Here is a 26813-nt window from a genome sequence, read left to right on the forward strand (position 1 = left end):
AGTCGAAAAATTCAGACTAATATTGTTCTGGGCCGGAAATTTTGGACTAAATATACGATGGGAGAAATGGGTTGACACCCATTATTCCTTAATATTATAATCCCAATGTTAAAATTTTACAAAATAGTTAAACTAATGATTTTTTTATACAAGACGTAATTGTATTGATTATGCAATATTTTGTTATATATATATAAAAAGGAATCTGACCAACCAGAAAACTTAATAAATACTGGATCGTAGAGACATGACATATACTAGTAGTATAATGGTGTGATGTCCTGGTGTCCCCTCTGGATATTTTGTCAATGACCATGATCGTATTTTTTTTATTACACACCTATACCCACCTTTAACCAAAGTGACCCCCCCCCCCCCCCCCCTGACTGGTCAGACTAGAAGATCTCGCCATTTCGCCATTTTCATGACAGAAGCAAATACTCTTTGACCAGTACTTCTACTGGCTGGTCAGAGGGAAGACCTCACAGAAACAGTTTTCGCCAATCTGTTCACAACAATTTCATTTCTCCATGAAAATCTTTGCACATGATTTTTTTTTTTTGGGGGGGGGGGGGTGAGAGCTCATTTTGGAGAGCAAAATGGTGGCACACTGTGAGGAGGGGGTGGCAAGGGGGCGGAATCCCGGCAATAGGGGCATGAAGCCAGAGTTGAGGGGAAGGGAATCGGGGATGATAATATTTGAAGAACATCCTGTGGGACGTTTTGTCTGCAACACAGTTTGTAAATTTTTATAGGACGAAAAATCGGGTAGCGGCAATTACTTCTTGACCAGTAAAGTTTAGTACGCATGTATATTAATATATATATCTGTAAGCATTTCCCCCTCAGTCAGAATCAAATGGTCCGATAATCGCATCCATCAAGTTAGGATTAATAGAAACCGTTTATATTACCTGGGTTTTCCAGTAATGATGAAGTGTCCGTTCTCGAACGCAGCGCCACCTGTCGTCCTCAGAAAAACAAAATAAAACCGAGTTCCTGTATATATTCAATATAAAAACAAAAATTTAATTTTATATTTGTTTTCTTTGTATGTGCTGTACATAATTGATTTTAATTACTAATGGTATATACTCCATATGGAGGTGCTCCTACTTACAGGAGGCTTATTCACAGAAAAAAGAAAACCGAGCGCCATCTGTCGTCATAATGATCGTTAAAATAATACAACGATGACATTTAACGAATCGACATGTTTCAAGTCACAAAACATCAATATACGAATGTCAGCGCTTCTATGGCAATAATTTAAGTGACGTGGTTACAAATGAAGAATGGCAAAACAAGAAATAGTATACGAATGTTAGATTTAATAAATTACAAAGTCGCAAATAAGGAATCTCAAAGTTACAAATGTTGAATTTCAAAGTTGCAAATACATGCAGATTTTCAATATACGAATTTTGAAATAACACAGTTACAAGTGGCAAATTGACAATTTACGAGTTAAGAATTTTGAAATTCCACAGTTACAAGTTACAAATTGACAATTTACGAATTACGAATTTTGAAATTACACATTTACAAGTTACAAATTGACAATTCAAGAATTAAGAATCTTAACCCCATTGGCTTTCCATAGTTGAGCACCATGAAAAACAAAAATATAAAAAAGCTGAAACTTATGACTCATGACGATCAATCTGATTGAAATACAGATCCTCTGTCCAAGCTATGCTAACAAGGATCTGACATCACTCCGTTTTACTCTCTGTTTTTGTAATTATTACATCAGCCAATGAAATTGCAACCTTTACAAGTTTGAAGGTGCGTATCAAATCGATAAAACCAGAGAATCACGAAATGTCTTTAAAACAGAAAGTAGAATTGAACGTTTTCAGATCCTTGTACACATGGTTTGTTTTGTAATCAGATTGCGTGACGATAAAAATGGAATACAATATCAGATTCGTCTGCTGTGTTGACGTTACAAACTAATTACAAGTCAGTCTCAATATACAAATAGAAAACAATGTTTTGTCATTTGTTGAATCTGGTGTCAAAGATCAGATAGGAAGTGAGTTCATTTATGTTAGATTAATCAAAAATCATATTGTAATGATGTTGTTAGTCAGGTAATCAAAACCCTAGAGAGTTATGCTGGGGATTGTTCGGAGTCTCTCTAATCAGTCAGTGCAAAATACTAGCTTTTGATTGACAACATTAGCAATCTTAATTATTGCTTGGCATGCACATTTATCTATTACAAACATGTTGAAGACCCGTAAGTCGACCTCCTTGCCATTGATGTCTTTTGTTTTTTAATTTCGTTGGGTTGCTGTCGCTTTGATGTATAACCTACATGTCTTATTATTCATATTTAACACCAGCATGCTTGATTTCACATAACAGTGAAATACCATCGTTCCTTGCTTCATGTCCAGTGGCACATATTTCATACAAAAGCAGGACGATAAAAATAATTCATTGATTAATTGTTGCTAGCTAAACGTCAAGTGGCAAATATTTCATGCAAACTATTTAACAAATATAATACAAAAGACAGGTTATGCGAAATTTGTCGACCGTGACGAAGGGCGGGAAATTTGGACTGCAAATTGACAAATAAGGAATGTTGGATTGAATGCTCCCTGAAAGAGTCGCTCTAGATTTCTTCAATTGTGTAGAGAGCCCGAAAGTCTCCTTACGCAAGGCACCGTACTTAACGTCCCTCATCCGACCGGACATTGCTGTGTATTCATGCATCCCATACAGCCATCGATTTGAGTCAGGTTACCATATATCTGCACAAAGGTCAACCCTTATAAAAGGCCCTAGCCTGAGAAAATGTGAAACAGTTTAAACGGGAAAACCAATGTCCTGATTGGTCCCTTCTGTCAATTAGAAAAGTATCTTTACCTGTGTATTATGTTTAAGCATATATACGTCTGATAACCCTAAAGAACCAAAGCAGTGGCACTTCTGAATGAAGGTCTGAGCTAAGGCTCCATGTTGAAGACCGTACTTTGACCTATAATTGTTTACTTTTATAAATTTTGACTTGGATGGAGAGTTGTCTCATTGGCACTCATACCACATCTTCTTATATCTGGTTAGGATTTTCGGAGTAGAAAATAATTGGTCAAGAGCACAGAAATAGTGGCAAAAAAAATAAAGAATAGAGAAAAAAAGGCCAAAAAATAAAGAATAGAAAATAATGGGGTGTTGAAATATATAAATATATAACATTAGGCAAAACATATAAAGAGTAGAGAAAATTGATCTGCAAATTTAAAGAATAATGAATTAAAGACACCTCCCCCAATCCAGACCCTCTCGAATATGTTATGAAAGTAAAATTAATGAATTTTGGTACAATAATGATTCACAGTGCACGACTAACAGTAATGTCATGATGTCAACTCCCTTGGGGTTCCCGTAATGGCATCATGTTGGTTTTGATTACATTTATTGCAATTACAAGTAATCAATGTGTGTTCCGAAAGTAATGTCATTCGTATCATTTCTAAAAATAGTTGCTATATACGTATGGTGGATTGATTTGGCAATTTCCAAGTACCTAGTTTTATATAAACCTATAATGTAAACTGGAATCTCCAATAAACCTTTATGATTCAATGCATATTTCTTTGTCGAATGCCAAAAACTGTTGTCAAAAACAATTTTACAGTTACTGTAATATCTGAACTTGGAATAGTGCTTACATCCTTCAACAGCAAAGGTCATATACTAACTAAGTATGGTTTGACGATTTTAAATATTTACTGATCTCTCACACACAGTGATTGATTGATTAATTGGCGTTTAATGCCACTTTCAGCACTTTTGTGCAATTTCATGGCAGTCAGTTTTTATTGGTGCAGGAAGCCGGAGTGCCCGAAGAGAATCACCAACCTTCGGTAGGAAAACTGACAATCCTACTGAATTAAGATTGTAATTGAGCGCTCCTGCAACGTGCATTGTTCCAACTGACATCCTCAGTGTTGACAGGCTAGTGATACAGTAGTTTGACTGCCATAGACCACTCGGTTGAGGTCCTCCCACACATAGTATTTATGTCGAGCTTTCAATTATAATCCCAAATGTATCGTTCTCCAAAGTTAGTGGGTTTTATATTTATTTTATCACTATTTTCAGGAACCATTATAAGGCGACCGTTATAAGGTATGATAAGAAAAACCATAAATACACGTGAACCGAGGGAGTTGAATGTTTAAATACGATAGGTCACAAGTCTCATGCTGAAAGGCTGTCTAGATGTATAAATAAGCAACCACGTCTAGTCTGAATTGGGACGTGAAATCCGATGTCTATTAATGGTGGAGAGCCATGATCTCTGCACGTAAAATGATTCCTGCAATAACTCTTTCACTAGTCTGTAAATGGCATGTTGCAAGACACAATTTATTTTCGTACCCAGAATACATTATTTTGTCATGTGATATGACAGATTACCGTCATTTATCCAAGGCGACCTTCATCATGGCATGTTGCAAGGCATAATTTATTTCGTACCCAGCATTGGCTATTTTGTCATGCGGCAGGACAGATTACCGCCCTTGTATCCAAGGCGACCTGCTTTGCAGAGCCTACATAATTAGTTTATTGATAAATATGTTTCGTACTGAATCCGCATGAAATATTTACCACTGAAAGTTAAGCCAAACTTCACCACAATGAGAACCAAAATAAAAAATCGAAAATGAAACATCCATGAAGTATTAGCGTAACTTAAATCTAATTCTTTCCGATCAAAACAATAACTCATAGTATTGATGTTGTTTCTTTAGTTATTTGTCAAAAAATATATTTATTTTTGCTTATACGACAATAAACTACTTTTTGTTATGTAATAATTGGAATAAACCTCCATGAAATTAACTGTTTTCTTATAGCAGTAAAGTATTATAATCATTACGTAGATTTTTGTTGATTACAAGCGTTTTGCTTCACTAAACTCGTGTATTATATTTTTTTTTATGAAACCACGAGAGTTTTTACCAGATTTCAGTCATATTATTGCATCATTTGTTGAAATATTTGGCGCTAAGGTATGTTTTTTTTCTGAGCTGAGGTTAAGAATAAAACAAACATTTTATATTAAAAAAATGTAGGGCAAAAGGCTGGAGAAGAGACGAGAAAATAATTAACTAGAAAGATTAATGCTTATTCCATGCTACTTAAAGGTGTCAAGCAGTGAAAATAAAGCAGTAGGTATAATGATGCTATATGTTTAGGATAACAATATACTGGAAGTTGTTTTCGAAAAACTAAACAATGACATTTTCTAAGTTTTTTAAGCTGAAAAATGATTGATTGATTGTTGGTACTAAACGCCACAAACGCCACTTTCAGCACTCTAGGCAATATCGTGGTATACAGTTTTTAGTGACGCCGGAAGCCTAAATGCCAGGAAAGAAACTTCGACCTTCACCAGCAAAACTGGCAATACTTGTCGATTAAGATCAGAGTCAGACGGACCTGCCACGTGCATGGTTCTAACTCACAACCTTGGTGATAATGTAGACGAACTACTAAGACCAACATTACCAATCCCCCTGCTGGCAATGTACGTACAACTCCTTTCCTAAATTTTGGAATACAAAATGTAAATGAACACTATGTCAAAACAAAGCAAGTTTTATCTAAATATGCACTCAAATACATTTTTAACCCTGCCATATTATTTGTGTGCCTGTCCCAAGCCAGAAGCCTTAATTCAGTAATTGTCGTTGGTTCATGTATGTCATACTTGTTTTGCGTAAATTGTTGTGTTGTTAATCATGCCGTTAGTTTTCTCCTTTGATTTTTTTACATTTCACATGTCGGGGCCTGTTAACAATATGGATTTCGCTCATTGTTGAGGACCGTACGATGACCTATAATTGCATACATCCACGTTAATTGAACTCCGGTGGATAATTATGTGATTGGCAATCCTATTCTCATTTTATAAACGGCATCTGAAGAAAAAACCATCACTAAGACCATAGTTATTTGCGGACTAAGCAAATACTAACAGAGGCCGTCAAACGTCAGAGAAATTTCGGACTAGTCATGATATAATCGTGAACTATGGATTTTGTTTTTACTGTTGATATAAATTTCATCAATATTTTTATTAATAAAATCCTAAAATATTTTTATTTTTTAAACAATCATTTAGACATAAAAAAAATTGATTGATTGATTGTTGCTTAACGTCCAGTGGCAAACGTTTCATGCATGTTCAGGGCGAGTCTAAATATTAGTAATTGCCATGCGATATAAACAAAATATTAAAATTTATTTTCCTGAATATGGTAAAGATCATTACTCGCAGTCCAATAAACAGCTATTCATTAATAAGGTTTTCCACGTTTCGTTTCATTCAGCTTTCTACGTATTACTACACAATCAGTTTAACTTTTTACGTTTTGATCGTTGATAAGATTTTTTATGGTATTTTCTCCGAATTGTTATTCCAAAAGTTAATACTTGGGAATATAAAGAGCCTATCAACATACTTAATTCCGATATTTTATTTGAAATGCCAGGATTTTAATTACACGTGACCGGTAATGTATCAATTCCAAGGGAATGAGTTGTACAAAATTGAAACATAATTACGAACAAGGAATTACTGTTTAATACTACTGTTAAATCGATTATGCGGACAAAGTTACGACAAGTGTCAACTTTCACCGACATTTATTTTTTTTTACAATTTTCAGAATCAAGTTACTTAAAAATTGCTGAATTATTTTTGCAACATTTAGTAACACATCATGTTCTTTGGTCGATCGAAGGAGTAGACTCACTGGTTCAAAAAGGGTCCATACTGGCCCTAAAATTCTGTGAAATTTAACTAATGTAATACAAATAAAAACATTTTGACAAAATATAAAAACATTTTGACAAACAATAAAAACATGTCTGACAAAAACAAAATAAACAAGCTCTGAAGCATTAGAATAATTGTGATGTCATTATTTGTGCACCCCATTGAAGAAAATCGTAATTTCGAAAAAATTTGACAAATTTTATTAATAGTTTTTGCTTCAAACATTGGCCACATGCAAGGATCACCATATTTTTTTGTTAGGATGTGCATCTGATTTCATTTTGGTCGTAGGATGTGGCCAATGTGTATCAGAAGGAAATAGACCTTAAAAATGCGTAAAAACAGAACATTTGGCTTAACACTTGTAAATTATGATACTTTTGAAGCTGTCAACATTGTTAAAACAAGTAGCAGTCAACAAAAGTGTAGAGTTTATCTAAATTTGCATATTTAAGATCCCAAATATAAGGTTATTACATGTGGTATTCAGTGCAAAGTTTAACTTTTGAGGCTAATTTAAGGCCTTCGTGACCATACTCCTTTGTATTCTATACACAAACTGTACCTATAAACCCAAATAAGGGTCTGAATAAAAGTTGCAGAATAGAGAATACTGGACCAATACTACAGGGAAAATGGTCTAAAGAATAGAATCGATGACGGAAAGGACATTCGGAAATCTTTGTCTATTTAGGACAACAAACTATGACGATAGAGCAAGTTTCGTCATGCATGGAATTTAGTGTCTTAGACTATATACTTTTTGACACAGAATTTTAAAAACCTACTGGTCTCCTCGTTTCTTACATTTAAAAGAAATATGACAATACTTTATGATAATCGTGTTTTTATTCTTACAGTACATTATCAAAAATTACCTGCATATCTTCTTGTAAAAATATGAAAATAGCGTTCTCACTTAGAAGAGGGTGTGGATGGGGGTTTACAGAATAGAGAAAAATGGACCAAAAAAATAAAGAATAAAGAATAATGAGGTGCTAAAATATAAAGAATAGAGAAAACTGGCATAGAAAATTAAAGAATACAGAAAAGAGATTTTTTTATTATTTAACGAAAAAACATCAAGATAATGGTAAGTGTAGTTGACTTTATCTATTAAATAGAATTGATACAGTTCTTACTGAGTTTGACCATTTTCTGTGATTTTTTACTATACAGGAACAAGTCTGCTATATAAAGGCACAATGTGTGCCCATAGGAATACCTACACACCTGTCGGTAAACTTTATCGCCGAAACGTACAAAGATGTTGTCAAGGAGAAATTTTACAGCATTAATCATCATTTTATATTTGCCACTTTATAAACTTCGCATTAAAAACAATAAATTTTTGAATATTGCCATTATTTACTTTAGGTAGTTTGCCGAAATTGCCAAAAAAAATATCAAGTTAAATTTTATACTCGATTACTCTTGGGATTTTGGTTCGTTTATGTTAATACAAAAACGCATCTATAATTAAAATTATTTCAAGATGTATAATGGATAAATTTTATCAATGAAACATTTTGAACGACAAGAAAATCAAAAGTACTGCGGTTACATATTTTCAAAGTCTTTTTTTTCAGCTTCAATTGCCACTAACAAATACACTGTCGATATAAAAAAAATTAAAACGTTTATAATTGTAGTCGTCTTTTCCGTATTATTTTCCCTCTGATTTCACAATTTGGTATCTTTCACCTCAATTTCTAGTCCCCATGCATTGACAGGAAATAAATTTTGAGTATTCAACGATTAAAGTGTTCAATGTTAAGGGAATGTGGATTAAAAGCTTTTAGGTCAACGTGGATTCTAAAAGGGGTTACGATTTTGTACATTTAAGATTATACATGCCCTTTGCGGGGAATTTTAAATTGAAAAATAGCGAAATACCTACCATTTCCATTCCTTTCCTCTTTTCTTTACGAGTGTTACTATGGTTTCAATAAAAAGTCCAAGTAATGCAGCAGAAAGGTACCAGCACCAGATCTGGCCTATAACCATATACAACCTCCAAATTGCTATCATTCCGTGTATGGAAAATAGAATCCTCACTAAGAGGGCGCGACAAATAGTCAGACACCTCATTTTTCAAATATTTCCGAACCGTAATATAAAAAAAATCTTTGAATATTATTGATGATAATTCAATTATTTTTCTTAATCCATAATGTATTGCTTTTCCTGACTGAATTGCTTATCCTTGTACAAATAATCTTGTAATTATGTTTGAAAAAAAGCTGTATGAATTCAGAGAAATCCAGCGTATCGATTGGCAGACTATTGAGTGTCACGTGATTATTTAAGTCAGCGCATGCCCACACGTCCGTTATACGGTTTCAGTTTCATTTTTGTTTACAGATAAAGGATATAACAACAACAGATTCGATGCTTTGCCATTCATTTAATTAATTAAATAACACCTACAGAAATTCAGTTTTTACATAATGATATAATGTTATTCTGGTAAAATCATCAGCACTTACAAAACGATATCGAATAGTTATGGCAGCAATAATAAAAACAAATGCTTTATCATTTTATCGCAGTGTAGTGAACAATCCTTCTTTGAAAAGGTTGAATCGACAAGTGAATCATCTTTTAATAAGTCTGCTGTGGTTTTAATGTAATTTACAATAAGAATTTATGTGATTTAGCAACATTGCACAGATCTGACCCCAAAATGTTGGTTCAATATCTTGAAAGTAAAGGTTTTTATTATGACTCCTTGTAAAATTACAAAACTGTTCTGAAACTCGTTATATTGTATAAAACACATGATTTGCTATGCAAATATAAAGAAGAATTAAACTATTTTACTTCTTAATTTCCGAATTTTTCAGATTTTTCTGTAGTTTTATATATTCTTTTTCATAAATTGTTTGCTCTCTTTTTATGGATATGGTATTCCTTGTGTTAGCATTGAAGCAAATTCGGGTTACAAAAGTAGTTACATCAAACGTGTAGATATTTCACAACATAAGAGGCATAATTCCGCTGTCAAATTTGACCACCGGATGCTATTTGAGATTAGTAAAGGAAAATTACTTTGAAACGACAAACAGGATATAATGGTGTTAAATTTGAAACTATGTGTTTTGTGGTTTCTATAAGTGTTTTTGAAATTTCAATGATTTATGCAACCAAACTAAAGATCTTTATCGGAAGCTTAAAGTTTAATTGTTGCAATATTGCATAGCAGAATACGTTTACGCTTTCTACGTACCCGGTCTCGCTTCTTTTTGGAGTTCACAAGCTTCCTCCGTTGTTGTTTTTATGCCCCACCTAGGGGCATTATGTTTTTCGGCATGTGCGTCCGTTCGTCCGTCCGTCTGTACCGCTTCAGGTTAAAGTTTTTGGTCAAGGTAGTTTTTGATGAAGTTGAAGTCCAATCAACTTGAAACTTAGTACACATGTTTCCTATGATATGATCTTTCTAATTTTAATGCCAAATTAGAGTTTTGACCCAAATTTCACGGTCCACTGAACATAAAAGATGGTGCGAGTGGGGCATCCGTGTACTATGTACACATTCTTGTTCACCTTGATTTATATCTTTTAATGGATTTATGAGAATAGAACAACAATACACTACTGTTGTCTCTAATATAATGCAGGCTTAATGATCTCTGCAGAAACGCAAAAAACAAAATAAACTTGGCTCTCAATAATGACGACTTCAGTATGTACACTAAAGAGATTTATCCTGCCGAACTGACTTTAAATAAATCTAATACTAACATTGAAGACTGCCCTTTCCTGGATCTTGATATCTTTATCTTTAACTGGAAGCTTAATACCAAAATTTATGATAAAAGAGATGATTTTTCATTTCCTATGGTTAATTATCCATTTTTAGATGGTGACGTTCCCTTGTCGCCATCTTATGGTGTTTATATATCTCAACTTGTTCGATTCGCTCGTGTATGTAACAACGTATCTGATTTCAACGAAAGAAATCTCTGTATTACTGAAAAATTATTACACCAGGGTTTTCGATATCACAAACTAGTCAACACATTTACTAAATTTTATCATCGGTACAAGGACATCATTCGTAAATATAAATCAACATGCAGACATCTTATACCTTCAGGTATTTCACATCCAATATTTTATGGTAATATTCTTTACAAAGCACAAAAATATCGGCATTCACCTCAAAAGCTAACCAAACCTTTAAACAGACTTATTCGGAAAGGGTATAGTTACGATACTGTTGTCAAGTCATTAAGGATTGCATATTTTGGTATTAATATTGATTCACTCATAGGGTCTTTGCATCGGAAATAAACACATTTATTCTAACACCAGTTGTTGGCATGATACGGGTTATGTTCTTCTCATATATTTTATGATGGTATGATACTAAACCCCTAACGGGAGGGATTGTACTTGATTCTCATATGATGAAGACATAATCTTTCAATCAGTTTAATTGAGGTCTGGAGCTGGCATTTCAGTAACTGCTAGTAGTCCTTTGTTCATTTATGTATCATTGTCATTTTGCTTAGTTTCTTTTGTTACCTATTCTGACATCGGACTCGGACTTCTTTTAAACTGAGTTTTACTGTGCGTATTGCTATGTGTTTCTTTATTCTACATTGGCTAGAGGTATAGGGGAGGGTTGAGATCTCACAAAACATGTTTAACCCCGCCGCATTTTTGCGCCTGTCCCAAGTCAGGAGCCTCTGGCCTTTGTTAGTCTAGTATGTTATTAATTTTAGTTCATTTATATATTTTGGAGTTTAGTGTGAAGTCAATTTTCACTAAACTAGCACACAATTCTAGTTAGGGGCCAGCTGAGGACCACCTCCGGGTGCCGGATTTTCTCGCTGCATTGAAGACCAATTGGTGGCCTTCGGCTGTTGTCTGCTCTTTGGTAGGGTTGTTGTCTCTTTGACATATTCCCCATTTCCATTCTCAATTTTATTTGTTGATATATATACTAGTAGTCATATTTTCAAACGAATGGTCTTTTCGGACTAGCCATCTGAACCAATCAGACAAAATGGTAAAGAGTGAAACTTGATGTCCTTGATACTTGTGGGCCGGGAAAGGGAGCATTAAAAAGTAAAACATTTGCAATGAACTGTGACAAATGTAACCGGCTTAGATGCTCTAGTTGAAAAAAATGAGATAGAAAGAGATTTGACATTATTTGTTTGTAATTTTAAATTAAGAAGATGTACATACTTTTGTATTTACCAGTAATAATAACCAAACTAATTATCATCTAAATTGTATGTACTAACACCACAACTTGATGAAAAATCTATGCACACATTTTTCTTCATCTCATTACTATACTCTTGGACATAGATTTTAATAAACAATGGTTTTCTCATTTTGATGTACAGTTACAGAGCCTATATTCGGTTTCGTTTTGATTGACCTGCTTCTGACCTGTATATGAGTATGAGACAGCTAATTTCATTAAAATAACATACATCTTCTTTACATAGCCTTCTTTGCAGATACTGAGCTGATATTTGGTTTTTATTGTACAATCATTAAATTTAGTCATCAGTCAAACTAGTTTTTCATTATGGTTGACCAACTATTACTATACAGTTTGTTATTGTTGCAAATAGTATTAGTATTGCAATTCAAGTTAAATATTCTGTTTTTGATGTCATTTTACAGATATTGTTCTCCTTACACTTGTGTTCCTGGTGTCATTTCAAAGGTATTTTAGATTTAAAAGCATTTTCTGAAGTGATTTTTATTATACGTTCTTCGTCATTTTTATCAACTGATCGAAGGTGGTTGAGGGCTCACAAAAAAATGTATTGTTCTTTAAAAGGAGAGAAGATAACAACGGGCGAATAAGTCAAGACCTTCGTCATTGGCTGTCTTTAGTTGTGGGTTCTTTACTTTAGGGAACTTGTAGTGAACGGCAGATTTGACAGTCTATGTCATACTTACCAAAACTTGTCTACACGGGAAGCGATTATGAGCTTGACAAAAGTATAACAATTGTTAAATGCTTCATATCGCGTTCAAACTATAATTTTTTTTAACTTATACGCCATTTGGTCTCTGGTGGAGAGTTGTCTCATTGGCAATCATACCACATTTTATATAATATATGTCTTTTCGACTTTTTTTGTGGTCATACTGGCGAACAAATGCATACTTCCTATCCCTCTTTTATCCATACAGAAAGAATGAACTGGATAAATTGGACAATAATTTAATTTTGGATGTAGCACGTCATCTGATTGGCTGAAAGATTTTTTTGTCTATCAGTTCATAGACATAATTCTGTCATGTGACCGTGAAGTCATCAACGTTTTTCATGATTTACTCCTTAAAAATCGAATTAAGATCAAATTACTTTAGTATAAGGAATGACTGTAATATTTTTCTGTCTATTCGAAATAACCTCAAAAATGTGGTGCACGCTGAATTTTTTGAGTTCGGTATTTTTTTAATACTTTTTAAGCATGGGTATATTACTGCCCGATTGAAGAGGTCCTGGGATACGACACCATATTTCTATATTCCACTGAACCATTGGGGTGGTAAGAATTGAAGTTTCTATGAGGGTCTGAATGGGGGGTCCCTCATTTCTGTATTCTTTAATTTCTTAGGCCATTTTTCTCTATTCTTTACACTTTTTGCCCATTATTCTCTATTCTTTATATTTTAGCACCTATTTATTCTCTATATTCTTTAATTTTTGGTCCATATTTCTCTATTCTTTATATTTTTTGCCCACCATTCTCTATTCTGTAAACCCCAATCCACACCCTCTTCTATCCCATCCGTATAATTCATTTATTCTACTTCGATATGTCATTAGGAGATTTTTTTTCAGTTCATTTTCTCAGTTTTACATTTTTGATACCTCATTCGAACCATGATTCATTAACCGTTACAGTTTGTTTTTAACTGTTATTGACTTATTTCCCTAACTTCTTTCTGAAGTTGTAAAAAATCACATGCACTCCAAAGGAAATAAAATTAAAAAAAAATAACTGATTGAAAAACGAACGAAACCGCCAGTTTTAACCAAAATGGTCCATTTGGAGAAAAAAAATTACACTCCAAAGGAACTAAAATTAAAAAATAACTCATCAGCCATTGCGAAAGCGGGAGCTAGTAGAATGACCTGACAATGCGATTTTGGTATATTTTTCAAGACAAAAACGGTGTTGGATATTTTTTTTTTAATTTTCAGGCAACACAATAGTGAATTTTTGTGCTTATACGTTTCACGTACATTTCGAAAACCCATATTCATGAATTGGTTTAGTCAAGGGCTGGAGGATAGAAGACTATATGCTGACACGAAAACCTTACCAACTGTATTTGTAAAACTAAATCGTATTAAATGACCATTGTAATGTACTGGGCCGACCGTGCAAGACCTTCATGGGTAGTCAAGGTCGTTAAAAAAAAACCATCATCATGTACTGGCCACAGGTTCAACAATCTTTTTCGGTGAATTAGTTCATTTATATTAAAGCGTATAATATATTATGTGTATACATTTTTTTTATTCCTGTCTTTTTTTAATAAATAGAATGGACGCAAATTACAATAAAATGTACTTATTCTTCTTAGATTTCCATGACATTATTCATTGTAATATTAATCCGGTCTGTAACGTATAGTCCTGTCCAGTAAGCATACAGTCACGTGTCTCGAGGGAATTCTGGGAAATGTGTTATTGGGTGTGAAACAAACGTTGCTTGTCAATGCTGAATAATAACAAACCAATTAAACAAATTACTTATTGATATAAAGAACGATACGTCAATTGAGAATGATATAAATTCCAATCAATGTTATCATTTTTGACAATAACTAAAGCAAACAAAACTAGTTATCAATAGGCATTGTCAGCAAACCGCATTCAGACAGTTTTGTTGACTTCTATTTAAAATCTAATATAGTACTACAGCGTCACTCTATTTTATGGTTTTATGGCAAAGGTATGGCAGCAAACCGCAATTAGTACACAAGACAATGTTTTTGACTTGCATTTGGAAGGGCTACTTTTACATATGTTTCAAATTATAGTGGGTGAATTGGTGGTCTGACACCTAAAGCCTCATCTACAATAATTCTAAGTTGGGATAATGTCTAAGACTTAATTTCGTATTATAGAATCACTCTATTTTAGGACAAAGGTAGGGCCAAATTCTCCTGTATTTTTTTCACTCACAGTGTTGAAATCCATAAGTTTTCCAATTCTTCTGCAAATTGTAAATTGAAAATTTTATATCTTTTACTTCAGACTTTAAATTTTCAATACATAATCTAACTTACTCCCATAAAATCAAAATGTTATCAAACGTTAAATGTTGCTTTTAGAGGTAACCAATTTCCAAATTGTTCACGTGAATTGATTTGTATCCGAAAGACACTATATCTTTCTTTCCAACATCATTTTTGTTCTTGACCAAACCATCTATTGCATATTTTGGATTAATTTCAAATGCTGCAAATATCAGTCAAACTTTCGACTTTGGTCTATCTATAGGCGTTTATGATATAGTCATCTGGTCAAAAATAAGCCATAATATTGTAAAAACTTTTACGTACACACATGGAACTATGCTATGGTGAGCTAAGTAAAGATTGAAAGACTTTTTACAAAATGAACCTTATGTGAAATAATTTAGAGGAAATTGGCCCTACCTCTTTTTTTAACCAATATATGTGCATGAATGCAATTGATATGCGACGCACTATAGAGAGCGAAGTCAAAAGTATGGCAATGACATTGAGAAAGGCAGAAAGAAAGGCACGAGATAGGCAACAGTGGAGGGTTTTGGTGATGGCCTCATGTGCAAGTATTGCACAAAGAGGATTAGGTAAGTATGCAATTGATATGAATAAGATCAAATCTGAGGTCTTTGTCAATGATACAGCAATATGACAACACAAATAAACTAAAAAAGATCTCTAAATGTAAACACACGGTTTGAAGCGTCCATTTCACATATATCAAGATCTAAATCGAACGAGTCTAATCAACTTTTTGGTTAATTTCCCAAAAGAATACCACAAAACTGCGATTATGGAAGTATTATATTGTCAATGTAATACATTGTACTTCCATGAGAAAACAAAAATCAAACTTACTTTGAATTAAACGTAGATCATAATCTTCTATACATATTAAACACCGAACGCAGCCAGAAACCTCTACCAATATGTAAATGTTCCATGATACAAAAAAACAAAATCATCTGAATCAACGATCAGTCAGAAAAATAAAATTTATATATTCAATTAATTTACGAAGTGGTTAACATTTTTAGCATGTTTCCCTGTTGATATCAGTTTTTTTACTGCTAATCATTGTTTGATTAATTCTCTATTGAAATGTAACATCAAACATTTTATTTTTACACACTGATGTAAACCCTCGTTATAAAGTAATCCATTATCCGGGAGTATTTAAGGTCAGTTCTGAATATTAAGCCTATAAAGTTGAGGGTCTGGAATGTATGGTCATTTCTATATTCTTTATTTTTTTAGTCCATTTTTCTCTATTCTAAATTCATTTTGTCTATTATTCTCTATTTTGTAAACCCCATCCATCCAGGCCCTCGAAAATGTAATGGTTCCTGTTGGTTACAAGCCGATTTAATGTGAATAAAAACTTATTTGGGTTTTAAGACAACGAGGCAGCGGTTTTGGTGGGGTTTGTACCGCTCAGTCTATAGTATTTTCTATGTTGTGTTTTGTATACTGTTGTAAGTCTTTTGGTCTTTTTTTCGTTTTTTGCCATGGCGTTGTCAATTTATTTTCTACGTTTAGTGTCCCTTTGGTATCTTTCGCCTCTCTCTTTCTCTACCCAACGCCACAAACACGAACAAGACACCTAAACGTCAACATTAAATAGATATAAGAAGATGTGGTATGAGTGCCAATAAGACAACTCTCCATCCAAGTCAAAATTTATAAAAGTAAACCATTATAGGTCACAGTACGGTCTTCAACACGGAGCCTTGGCTCACACCGAACAGTAAGCTATAAAGGGCCCCAAAAAAATTAAGTCAACAATTGATGTATTTATCAATGTACATTTTGTAATGGTAGGGGTAAGGATTTGAAACAAAAACTACTAAACCTTCCTGATTCGGATGGGTTGGGGTTGGAAACAAAAAACGTACGTTGAAGTATCTTTTATTATGTTAGCCCGAACAGAAAATATTCCGATTTTTACATCGCGATGACCGTGAGGTCATTTCGATGTATTGCTATCGCCTAAATTTCCATTAAGCAAATTAGTTTTGGGTTTTCAACCGATCTATAAAAATTATAGATCCGCGGTCATTATCATGAGCAAAATAACATTACTTACCGCTTGTTTCAAATTCATTTTTTCAATGGATACTCCTATAAATATTTTTATTGAAACACAAATTAATAATATGAAAATGTGTTGTCGTTAGTTATATTTATAAAAGTAAAAAATCATTGATGATATCTATGCACACGTACCGAAAAATTGTGTTAAAGCTTACGGAAGAATATCTCAAGAACGTTTTGCTACACTCCCGGCAAGGACCGATAACTCTGTTATTGTTTTGCGGGAAAAAATGAATGGCTTCTCATATCCAATCTTTTAGAAAAATCGATTTTTTTACAGAAGAGTGTCCACCATGCACTTGCACTGCACTTTAATTAGAACAGTAGAATAGAATGATATACAAATAGATGAAAATTAAATATACATATGCAACCGTAATATTAATATAATATATAACAACAAACCAGTGTATACTCTGGGACTATTATTATATTACTAGTATAATAGTCCCAGGTATACTGATTTGTATCACTACAATATAATAGTTATTACGGTGCGGTTGAATTTCCTGTCATTTATTCATCATCCATGCACGAACTTGTATCAGAAAAAAAATATATCTCTGTAAATAAACCTCAGTTTCAGGTAAAGAGATGTGATCTATTTCTGTGACATGTGCTTTTGACCATCCACAAGAACCTGCGGTCATCCGATGTTCAGTACTTCAGTACTTCAGTACTTTGATACCTTTTGCTTACCCTGTGGAAAAAGAATGTGTTTTTTTTTTAAATTGATGTTTTAATTGGTTCAAAGAAACATGTACCTACCTCATTTAAATTCGATTGAAAAAAATGGCACAACATGTATTAAATGCGTCTGGTCAAGTTTTTCATAAAAAGGGGGGGTGCCTGTTAGAACTACATCAAACGTTTTGAAGAGGGTTCACAAGTACAATGAAATTGTAAGGTGTGGGAGAATAAAATATAATTACATGTTTAAGACCATTTATTCACTTGTTTATTTATTTGTTTATTTTTTTTCACACTTCAATAATGTAAATGGTTTGTCGAACGAAACAAAAGAAAGCGTAATTTAAACTTGGTAGATCAAACGTTAAATTTTAAAAGACCCATTGAATAAAAACAAAAGAAATTTTGTTATCATTAAATTGTATTTACACAACAGTTAGACTGTTAGAGATAGAAAGTGGTTTAATGTCTTGTGGTTCCTTCGTGTAAGTATTTTATAATTTTTCAATCATAATTTCAGATGTTATACGAATCTATAATATTTGTAATATGGTCATTTTTTAAAAATAAAATCAAATACAATAAATCGTGAAAAATCACGATGCTCAATACCGAGATTAGCTGCTGATATTGTTCTTGTTTAAAAAGAGGAAAAGAGTGTTCTATTTTTGAGAGGGGAGGTAGAAGTATTTTTCACGGACAGAATATTGATTTTCAATTGTTGCTAGGCGGGGTTATATTATTTCCCCTAATGATTTGAGTTTTCCTAATCGAACAAGTTTTTAAACTTGAGTCAGCAGGGTAAAAATCTTATAATTTTATAGACTGTCGTGATTTTTCAAAAAATAATTTTTACAGCTGAATTGATACAAAACCCCGTCGACAAAACATAGGATCGGGAGACTGTCGTGATTTTTTAAAAATAATTTTTATAGCTGAATTAATACAAAAACCCGACGACAAAAAATAGGATCGGGAAACATGTATATTTTTTTAGAAATGCAGTACATAACATGCATAATAGACTGTTTACATATTAAAAAAAAGTAAAATCAAGCGTACAATCGGTGCAATTTGGGGGAGGGGTTTTAAAATTATGGGAAAATTTAGTTTTTTCCCAAAATTGCACCGATTGTAAACTAGTCTAAGATTTTACGTTTTTTACTTGCTCTAACTTGACTGAGTACCAGATGTCCTACCACAGAGTAGGTTACCTGTCAAAAAAATATATATCCGGAGTCAAAAGCCAGTAATATGAAAACAGTCTACGCTACGGGACATGGTTGAAATGCATCCAATGTCTTAAAAAACAGGCGGAAGATAACAAAGGGACATTCAAAACTCATACGTCGAAGAAAAACAAGACATTAGTTACAATGCCATGGCAAAAAAAAAACGACAAAAAGAAAAACGACAGTTTATAAAACACAACATAGAAAAACTAAAGATTAAGCAACACGAACCCCACCAAAAAATCTGAATAATGGCCGACATGCATTATTTGTTTTAGGTTTAATGTGAATCGATCAAAGTATCATGGTTAATATTCACTTCTAATTGTTTAAGGCGACATAAAATAAATTATTATTCTTACAGTCACAGAAATTGTATGTGATGGCTAACCCGTTAATGGTCGTTGCTATTGATTTTGGAACAACATACTCTGGGTACGCTTTTTCGACAAGATCCGACTTCTTCCGAGAGCCTCTGAAAATCCACGCCAACCAAGCTTGGAATTCTGGGAAAAAACAACTTCTTTCTTTGAAAACCCCAACATGTCTTTTATTGGGAAAGAACAAAGAAACTGTGGCATTTGGATACGAAGCTGAAGATGCGTACGCAGAGCTTGTCCTTGACAACAAGCATAAAAATTATTACTACTTTGACAAATTTAAAATGAGGCTTTATGAAAATAAGGTATGAATTTATTAATAATTAATATCATTATCTTTATTGTCCATATTTAGTTTAAATACTATTGAAAGATATATATTGGAGAACTCCTGTTTATGGCAAAGTTCAAAGCTATATATATAAAAGTTTTTTGAAAATTGAAACAAATGAAATCAGTTTAATAAAGAAAAATAACTGCTCAGTTCGTAAGATAGCATTCTTATAGATATAAGAAGATGTGGTATGAGTGCCAATGAGACAACTCTCCATTCAAGTCAAAATATATAAAAGTAAACCATTATATAGGTCAACGTACGGTCTTCAACACGGAGCCTTGGCTCACACCGAACAGTAAGCTATAAAGGGCCCCAAAAATTACTAGTGTAAAATCATTCAAACGGGAAAACCAACGGTCTAATCTATATAAAAAACGCGAAACGAGAAACACTTATGAACCACATCAGCAAACGACAACTACTAAACATCAGATTCCTGACTTAGGACAGGTGCAAACAATTGCAGCGGGTTGCCAATATATGTGTCCGCTGCGGCTTTGGCAGATTTATTTACATTAAATATGAATTACAGTTACAATTCTTATAAATTCACAGTAGACATAATGATTCATTCTACTTTTTACTATAATATAAAAATAAGAATTTGTGGTATGATTGCCAATAAGACAACTCTCCACAAGAGACCAAATGACACAGAAATTAACAACTATAGGTCACCGTACGGTCTTCGACAATGAGTGAAACCCATACCGCATAGTCAGCTATAAAAGGCCCCAAAATGACAAATGTAAAACAATTCAAACGAGAAAACTAACGATCTGATTTATGTACAAAATAATGAACGAAAAACAAATATGATATACAGCAACAAACGACACCACTGAATTACAGGCGTATGAGGCGGGGTTAAACTAGTTTGAAGGCGTCAACCCTCCCCCTAACCTGGAACAGTGGTGTAACAGTACAACATAAGAACAAACTTTAAAAATCAGTTGAAAAGGGCTAAACTCATCAGATAGCGTTCTCATGCCAACATACATGTGTCCGCCGCGGCTTTGGTAGATTTATTTACATTAAATATGAATTAGTTACAATTCTTATAATTTCGATGTAGACATTATGGATCATTATGATTCATCCTACTTTTTACTTTTACTTTACTTAATACATGTACTAAATGACTCCTAGTTTATCTGTAGTATCTTTTTGCTTAGGGTCGTGTTGCTCATCTTTAGTTTTCTATGTTGTGATTTGTAGAACGTTGTTTGTCTCTTCGTTGTTTGCCATGATGTTGTCAGTTTGTCTTTGGCAACTGAGTTTGAATATACATATGGTATCTTCTTCAATTCTCGTAAAGATTTACAGACATTTACTAAAGCCCGGGTGCGGGATTTTCTCGCTGACTGTGTTGAAGACCCATTGGTTGCCTTGAGCTGTTTTCTGATCTTTGATCGAGTTGTTATACATCTCTTTGACACATTCCCCGTTTCAATTTTCAATTTTACTCTGAATTACTAGATGGCTTTTTTCGAATTTTTGAATCATTTTAAGTTCTTTTATTACTCTTAATAGGATTATTTAGTTTGTTTTTGTTTTTATTTTTTTATATATATTATCGAATTGTTCCTACCCTTTGAGTAGGCCTTTTCATGAGTTTCACAATATAGTCGTATTTTGTAGACCGATAACTCTGTCATTAATATTGTTTCTTTTGAATGTGTTGTATTCTGTGGTTGTTTGACCCTTTGTTTATTGGGTCATATCCGCTGTGAGTCGTCCGTAGGTGACCTGTTGCAAAGCTATCCTATCCAACATACGCTCTTCCAGTGGAAGATTTTATATCCTGCCTTTATCCAACTAATCTATCTATTTAATTTATTTGTTAATCTGTTAAACTGCAACTGAAACATTTGTGACTGCACATTAAACAACTGAGTACATCCATTATTTGTTATTTTTGTAAATGAATGAAATCTTAATAATTCTTAAATCCAAATATTTTCATATTTAGGATGTGAATTGTGACATGGAAATAGCTGATATTGTTGGCAAGAATATGTTGGCCACAGAAGTTTTTGGAAAATCTATAAAAGCTCTTTCCGACCATTTTGTAGACTTGCTGAAAACTGAAGGGATATCCATTGAATGGTCAGAAATTCGATGGGTTCTCACTGTACCTGCTATCTGGTCGGATAAAGCAAAACAATTTATGAGAACGAGTGCCGAGGTGGTAAGTTAATTGATACAATTTTGTATTCCAATAATATAAAACCTTTCGGAATGTTTGATCCTCAATGCTCTTTAACTTCAAATCTCATTTGACCTTTTAACTTTATTTATTCGAGCGTCACGGATGAGTCTTTTGTGGAAGAAGCTCGCATCGTCGTACAAAATTGTAAGCCTGGTTTTTTTATATACATAAACATATTGTATAGACACCTGTCTGTTCCCAGGCCCGAGAACACAGTTATTTCGTAGTACATTTCTTTTAGACAATTATAAATGAAAATTTAAAAAATCGCACCTGCTCTATCTCAAAAATATTTTTAGTGTAGTGTACTACTTTTTGACAAATAATATCAAAATTATAGAAAAGTCTACCAGCTCTAACTCAAAATATTGGCAATTCTATGTTAAGGGGATCTATAATTCAGTTTGACAGCTTCAGACATACAAATTTTTGACCTTTTTTAACTAGACCAAATCACTACTTTACATCAAAATTTATCACCCAATTTTTTTTTAACATGCAATTCCATCTCTATACTTAATATTTCATGCATAGAATATAAAGAAAAAAATTTGGAAAGTGCATGAACAAAATTTGCAAGTTATACACTGTCCACACTAGGGACTATAAATCAAAGGACGATAACTGTGTCCTCGGACCAAATATGCAGACTATATGTTGCCCTCTAGATGTCTTTTGGTTTCATTGTCGTTGTGTTGTAGTCTCATAAATTTGTGTTTAAAGATACATCTCATCAACGTTGGGATGCAATCTCATTAAAAACGTGTAACCCTCATCTCCTTTTATTAATATTTTGTTTAAAGATTCATGCATCAATTGTAGTCAAATTCATTCGTCTCTTAAACAAGCACATTCTTATATTATTCGTTTCAATGACAAATCCGTTGTCTTTTACTAATTGTGGCATTTGAGAAGTCACGATAAATTTAATAATTTCTTATGTATTGGAAACTGTCCTGTTTTTTTTTTTATCAATTTTGTAAAAAATAACTTAAAATTGTGATCTCTTGTTATATACTTGTCACAATTTCTTATATCAAGTATTTAATGGCGATAAAATATTGAACTGAATTGATTTGAAATCTATACAAGTAGATTACTCCAGCTTCTCTATTTTTTTCGTTGTACATTTTAAGAATGCATTTTGAAAGCATATCCTATCCTTTTCTTTTTCTTGTTTTATAGGCAGATATACAAGGTGATAACTTATTAATTGCTCTTGAGCCGGAAGCTGCTTCTATTCACTGCCAGTATTTACCGAAAGAGAAATTGACAGGGAAAGACAACTCTGTAAACCTCGGTGATGATGGGGTGATATACATGATTGTCGATCTCGGAGGTTAGATTATTTCAAGTTCTCATTGGCCAACGGTTCTATCAGGGGATGGTTGGGGTTAACAGAATAGAGTATAATGCTACGGAAAAGGGGGCGAAAAACAAAAGGCAAAAATTAAAAAAAAATAGATAATAATGGAGAGAAAAAATATAAAGAATGGAGAGAAAAATGTCATTAAAATTAAAGAATACAGAATTGAAGGACACTCCACCCAGACCCTCTTCTATATGAATCTTTTTCAAATCATTTTGCTTCTTTTGTACGTTGTTATCATGATTAGTCTTTTCTTCTGAAGCTCTTGGGTCAGTTATAACCATGCACGGCCAATATATTTTTACAATATTTAGTTTTACATCTTGTTCGATTTTTCTGTCAACCAACCACCTTATTCAAATTTCTGTAAACACATCTTAACGGATGGGGAGGGGCAAGAAAAAAATCATATAAAATTCAACTGATAAACTTAGGCAAAATGGTACATTTATAAATCACTTTGACAAAATTAATTCCGATCTCAAGACGATATTTTTTTTTCTAATTCGTTTACAAATCAAAACATGATATAAAATTCTAAAATATGACTTTAAGTTATCTTAATTTTTTTATAATTATTATCTTATTTGTTTAAGGTTTTAGTTGGGGAAAATATCCTACAAGTTTGTAACACAAACATGAGCGGATCCAGGATTTTTGAAAGGGTGATTCCCGAAAACGTAAAAAAGATACTGCGAATTTTTTTGACGATTTTATGCTAAAAAAATTTTGACGATTTTATGCTAAAACAATCATATAAATCATTAGAAACATGGGATTTTAAATTTGTATGGCGATCAAAGGGGGCGTACGCCCTCTACGACCTATCCTGGATCCGCCACTGACAGACTCTTCAGATTGTGAAATATTCAAATGATTAGAGACAAATGCATAATCATAATAATACATGTACTTTTGAATTCCATGGAATTATCATAATACTCTTGAATTCCATGGAATTATCATAGTACTCTTGAATTCCATGGAATTATCACAATACTTTGGAAGTCCATGGAACTACATATATCATAATAATTTTGAATTACATGAAATTATCCCAATACTCTTGAATTCCATGGAATTATCACAATACTTTGGAAGTCCACGGAACTACATGTATCATCGGCATAATACTTTTGAATTACATGAAATTATCCTAATACTTTTTGAAATCCATGGAATTATCATAATACTTTTTTTAATTTTATGGAATTAAAAGAATATTGCATTTATATCTTAATTGATTTTATTTTGAAGGAATTATCCTAACACTTTTGTATAATTTCCATGGAATTTAAAGAATAATGAATTTATACCGTATTTGGTTTTATTTTGAAGGGGGCACTGCAGATTTGACAGTTCATGAGAAACACAAAGATGGAAGTATAAAGGAACTCTGCCGTGCAAATGGCGAAGATTGTGGTGGAACTTCCGTTGATGCCGCGTTTATCAGGTTGTTTGACAAAATCGTAGGGTTTGCAATGATCAACAAACTTAAAAAGGAAGACCCTTCATCATATCTGGATCTTATCCGAGAATTTGAAACAGTAAAACGGAAAATCGACTCTTCTTCAATTGGGAAAGTAAACTTTTGTATACCACTCTCTACCATAAACTCAATTTGTAAAAAGCAGAAGAGGTGTGAGTTAGAAGAACTTATCCAGAAGTCCTCGTTCAGAAACAAAATTCTTATCAGAGGGGACAAAATCAGAATTGACGCCGACCTAATAAAATCATTATTTATAAAACCAATCGAAAAAATCACAGCTTTAGTGAAAGAGATGAACACACAATTGCAGACGACTGACATACCTTTGATTGTTATGGTCGGGGGATTTTCTGAATGCAAGCTTATTCAGAGTGCATTGAAACAAGCATTTCCAGAGAAAAGAGTTATTGTTCCTGAAGATTCCGGAATATCGGTGCTGAAAGGAGCTGTTTTGTATGGGCATCACCCAGAGTTCATAGCGAGTCGTGTCATCCGGTATTCTTACGGAACAGATTCATATGTAGATTTCGATCCATATGTTCATGACCTAGCTCGGAAAGAAATTATGCAAGGGAAAGAAAAATGTGAAGTTTTTGACTTTATTATACATCAGCATACGCAGGCCGTGATAGGTTCTGAAATTCAGAGAACATACTTTACTATGTATCCGTTTCAAACTGCAATGCCAATAACGCTGTATGTCAGCAGCAAAGAAAACCCAAAATACGTAGACGAGGAGGGGTGTTCCAAGTTCGGCGAAGTCGTAGTAGATATACCACAGCCTTCTGAGGAAAACCGCACTGTGATAGTAAATTATAATTTTGGCAAGACGGAATTGACCGTATCTGCTCGCGAGGTAAAATTTGGATCTTCATGCAGAACACGCATTAAACTTTTGTGAAAAAGGAAAAATAATAAACTGTCAATTAATTTCAAAAATCGAATTTGATCTCCTCCAGTCAATTGTATTGCTATTCATGAATATAATTTATTTTCAAATCCAATTATAAAGGAGGCGAGCGGTCTTGAAAATATGTAATAAAAAAAAATTTAAATGCAGTATCCCAAAGATTTAACAAAAACAACTATTTTTTCAATAGGTAATTCAATAAAATCATCGTGATTGCCATATTAAAGGAACAATATTTTTCATATGCATAGAACCAGTAAACGCAGGGCTTACCAGATCGCACTAGTAACAGTATTTGCATGCAATACTGTTTAATAAGGTAGTGCAACCCAAGAATAATATAACACAAACCGCGAGTTTATCTATGTACGAAGTATTCTAGTTTTAATGGATGGTTAGATGTACAAATGTATGCTTCACGTCCAGCGGAAAATAGTTCATGCATATTCAGAACGATTACATCCTAATGAGATATAAATATGCCTTGCTTTGGTCTAAACCGACATGCTGAGCTGAATATGTCTGTGCTGTAGCCCACAGGTTCGCAGAAAGACATATCACTTTGTTTCTGTTCTGACTTTGAGCCATCTAGCATTTGCTCATACTCCTATATGACACGTGCTTGGATGATAAGTAGATTTAGTTGATCAAATAATCAGTTTATTGGTATACATTCAGATCACGAATGCACAAACTAAGGGGATCATTCAATTTACTATAAAGAGACACTTAATTTTAAAGAAACATTGATTGATTGACTTTTGTTTAATGCCACTTTCAACACTGTTGTGCTATTTCGTGGCGGTCAGTTTTTATTGGTGGAGGAAGCCGGAGTGCCCGGAGAGAACCACCGACCTTCGGTAGGAAAACTGACATCCTAGTCAATTAAGATTGGAGTCGAGTACACCTGCCCCGTGCGGGATTCGAACTCAAAACCTCAGTGTTGGCTGGCTAGTGATACAGTATTTGAACTACTTAGACCACTTGGCCACCGAGGCCCCTTTAAGAAACAGAATAGGACCAGAAGAATGACGACAAGACGAACAAACAT

The 26813-nt window shown here is 33.4% G+C and overlaps 2 protein-coding genes across 3 annotated transcripts in view; one reads left to right on the forward strand and one right to left on the reverse strand.

The window, feature by feature from the left end:
* The window catches only part of LOC127720312 (uncharacterized), a 416307-nt gene that overhangs the window by 222710 nt on the left and 166784 nt on the right, over window positions 1-26813 (reverse strand). The gene's annotated exons all lie outside the window — the stretch shown is intronic.
* On the forward strand, window positions 18233-26486 carry LOC127720304 (heat shock 70 kDa protein 12B-like). Its single transcript, XM_052226871.1, has 5 exons — window positions 18233-18318; window positions 19430-19750; window positions 21755-21973; window positions 23180-23333; window positions 24702-26486. Exons 2-5 carry the CDS (start codon window positions 19448-19450, stop codon window positions 25751-25753), a joined length of 1728 nt encoding a protein of 575 aa, XP_052082831.1. The 5' UTR covers window positions 18233-18318; window positions 19430-19447; the 3' UTR covers window positions 25754-26486.

Source organism: Mytilus californianus, unplaced genomic scaffold, assembly GCF_021869535.1.
Source record: "Mytilus californianus isolate M0D057914Y unplaced genomic scaffold, xbMytCali1.0.p SCAF_11, whole genome shotgun sequence".
Taxonomy (NCBI): domain Eukaryota; kingdom Metazoa; phylum Mollusca; class Bivalvia; order Mytilida; family Mytilidae; genus Mytilus; species Mytilus californianus.

Excerpts from the sequence above, each read along its gene's own strand:
- LOC127720304 (XM_052226871.1), top strand. The coding sequence starts at position 19,448 with ATGGCTAACCCGTTAATGGTCGTTGCTATTGATTTTGGAACAACATAC. Across the intron at positions 19,751-21,754 it reads TGAGGCTTTATGAAAATAAG|GATGTGAATTGTGACATGGA; the intron begins GTATGAATTTAT and ends TTTCATATTTAG. Across the intron at positions 23,334-24,701 it reads CATGATTGTCGATCTCGGAG|GGGGCACTGCAGATTTGACA; the intron begins GTTAGATTATTT and ends TTTATTTTGAAG.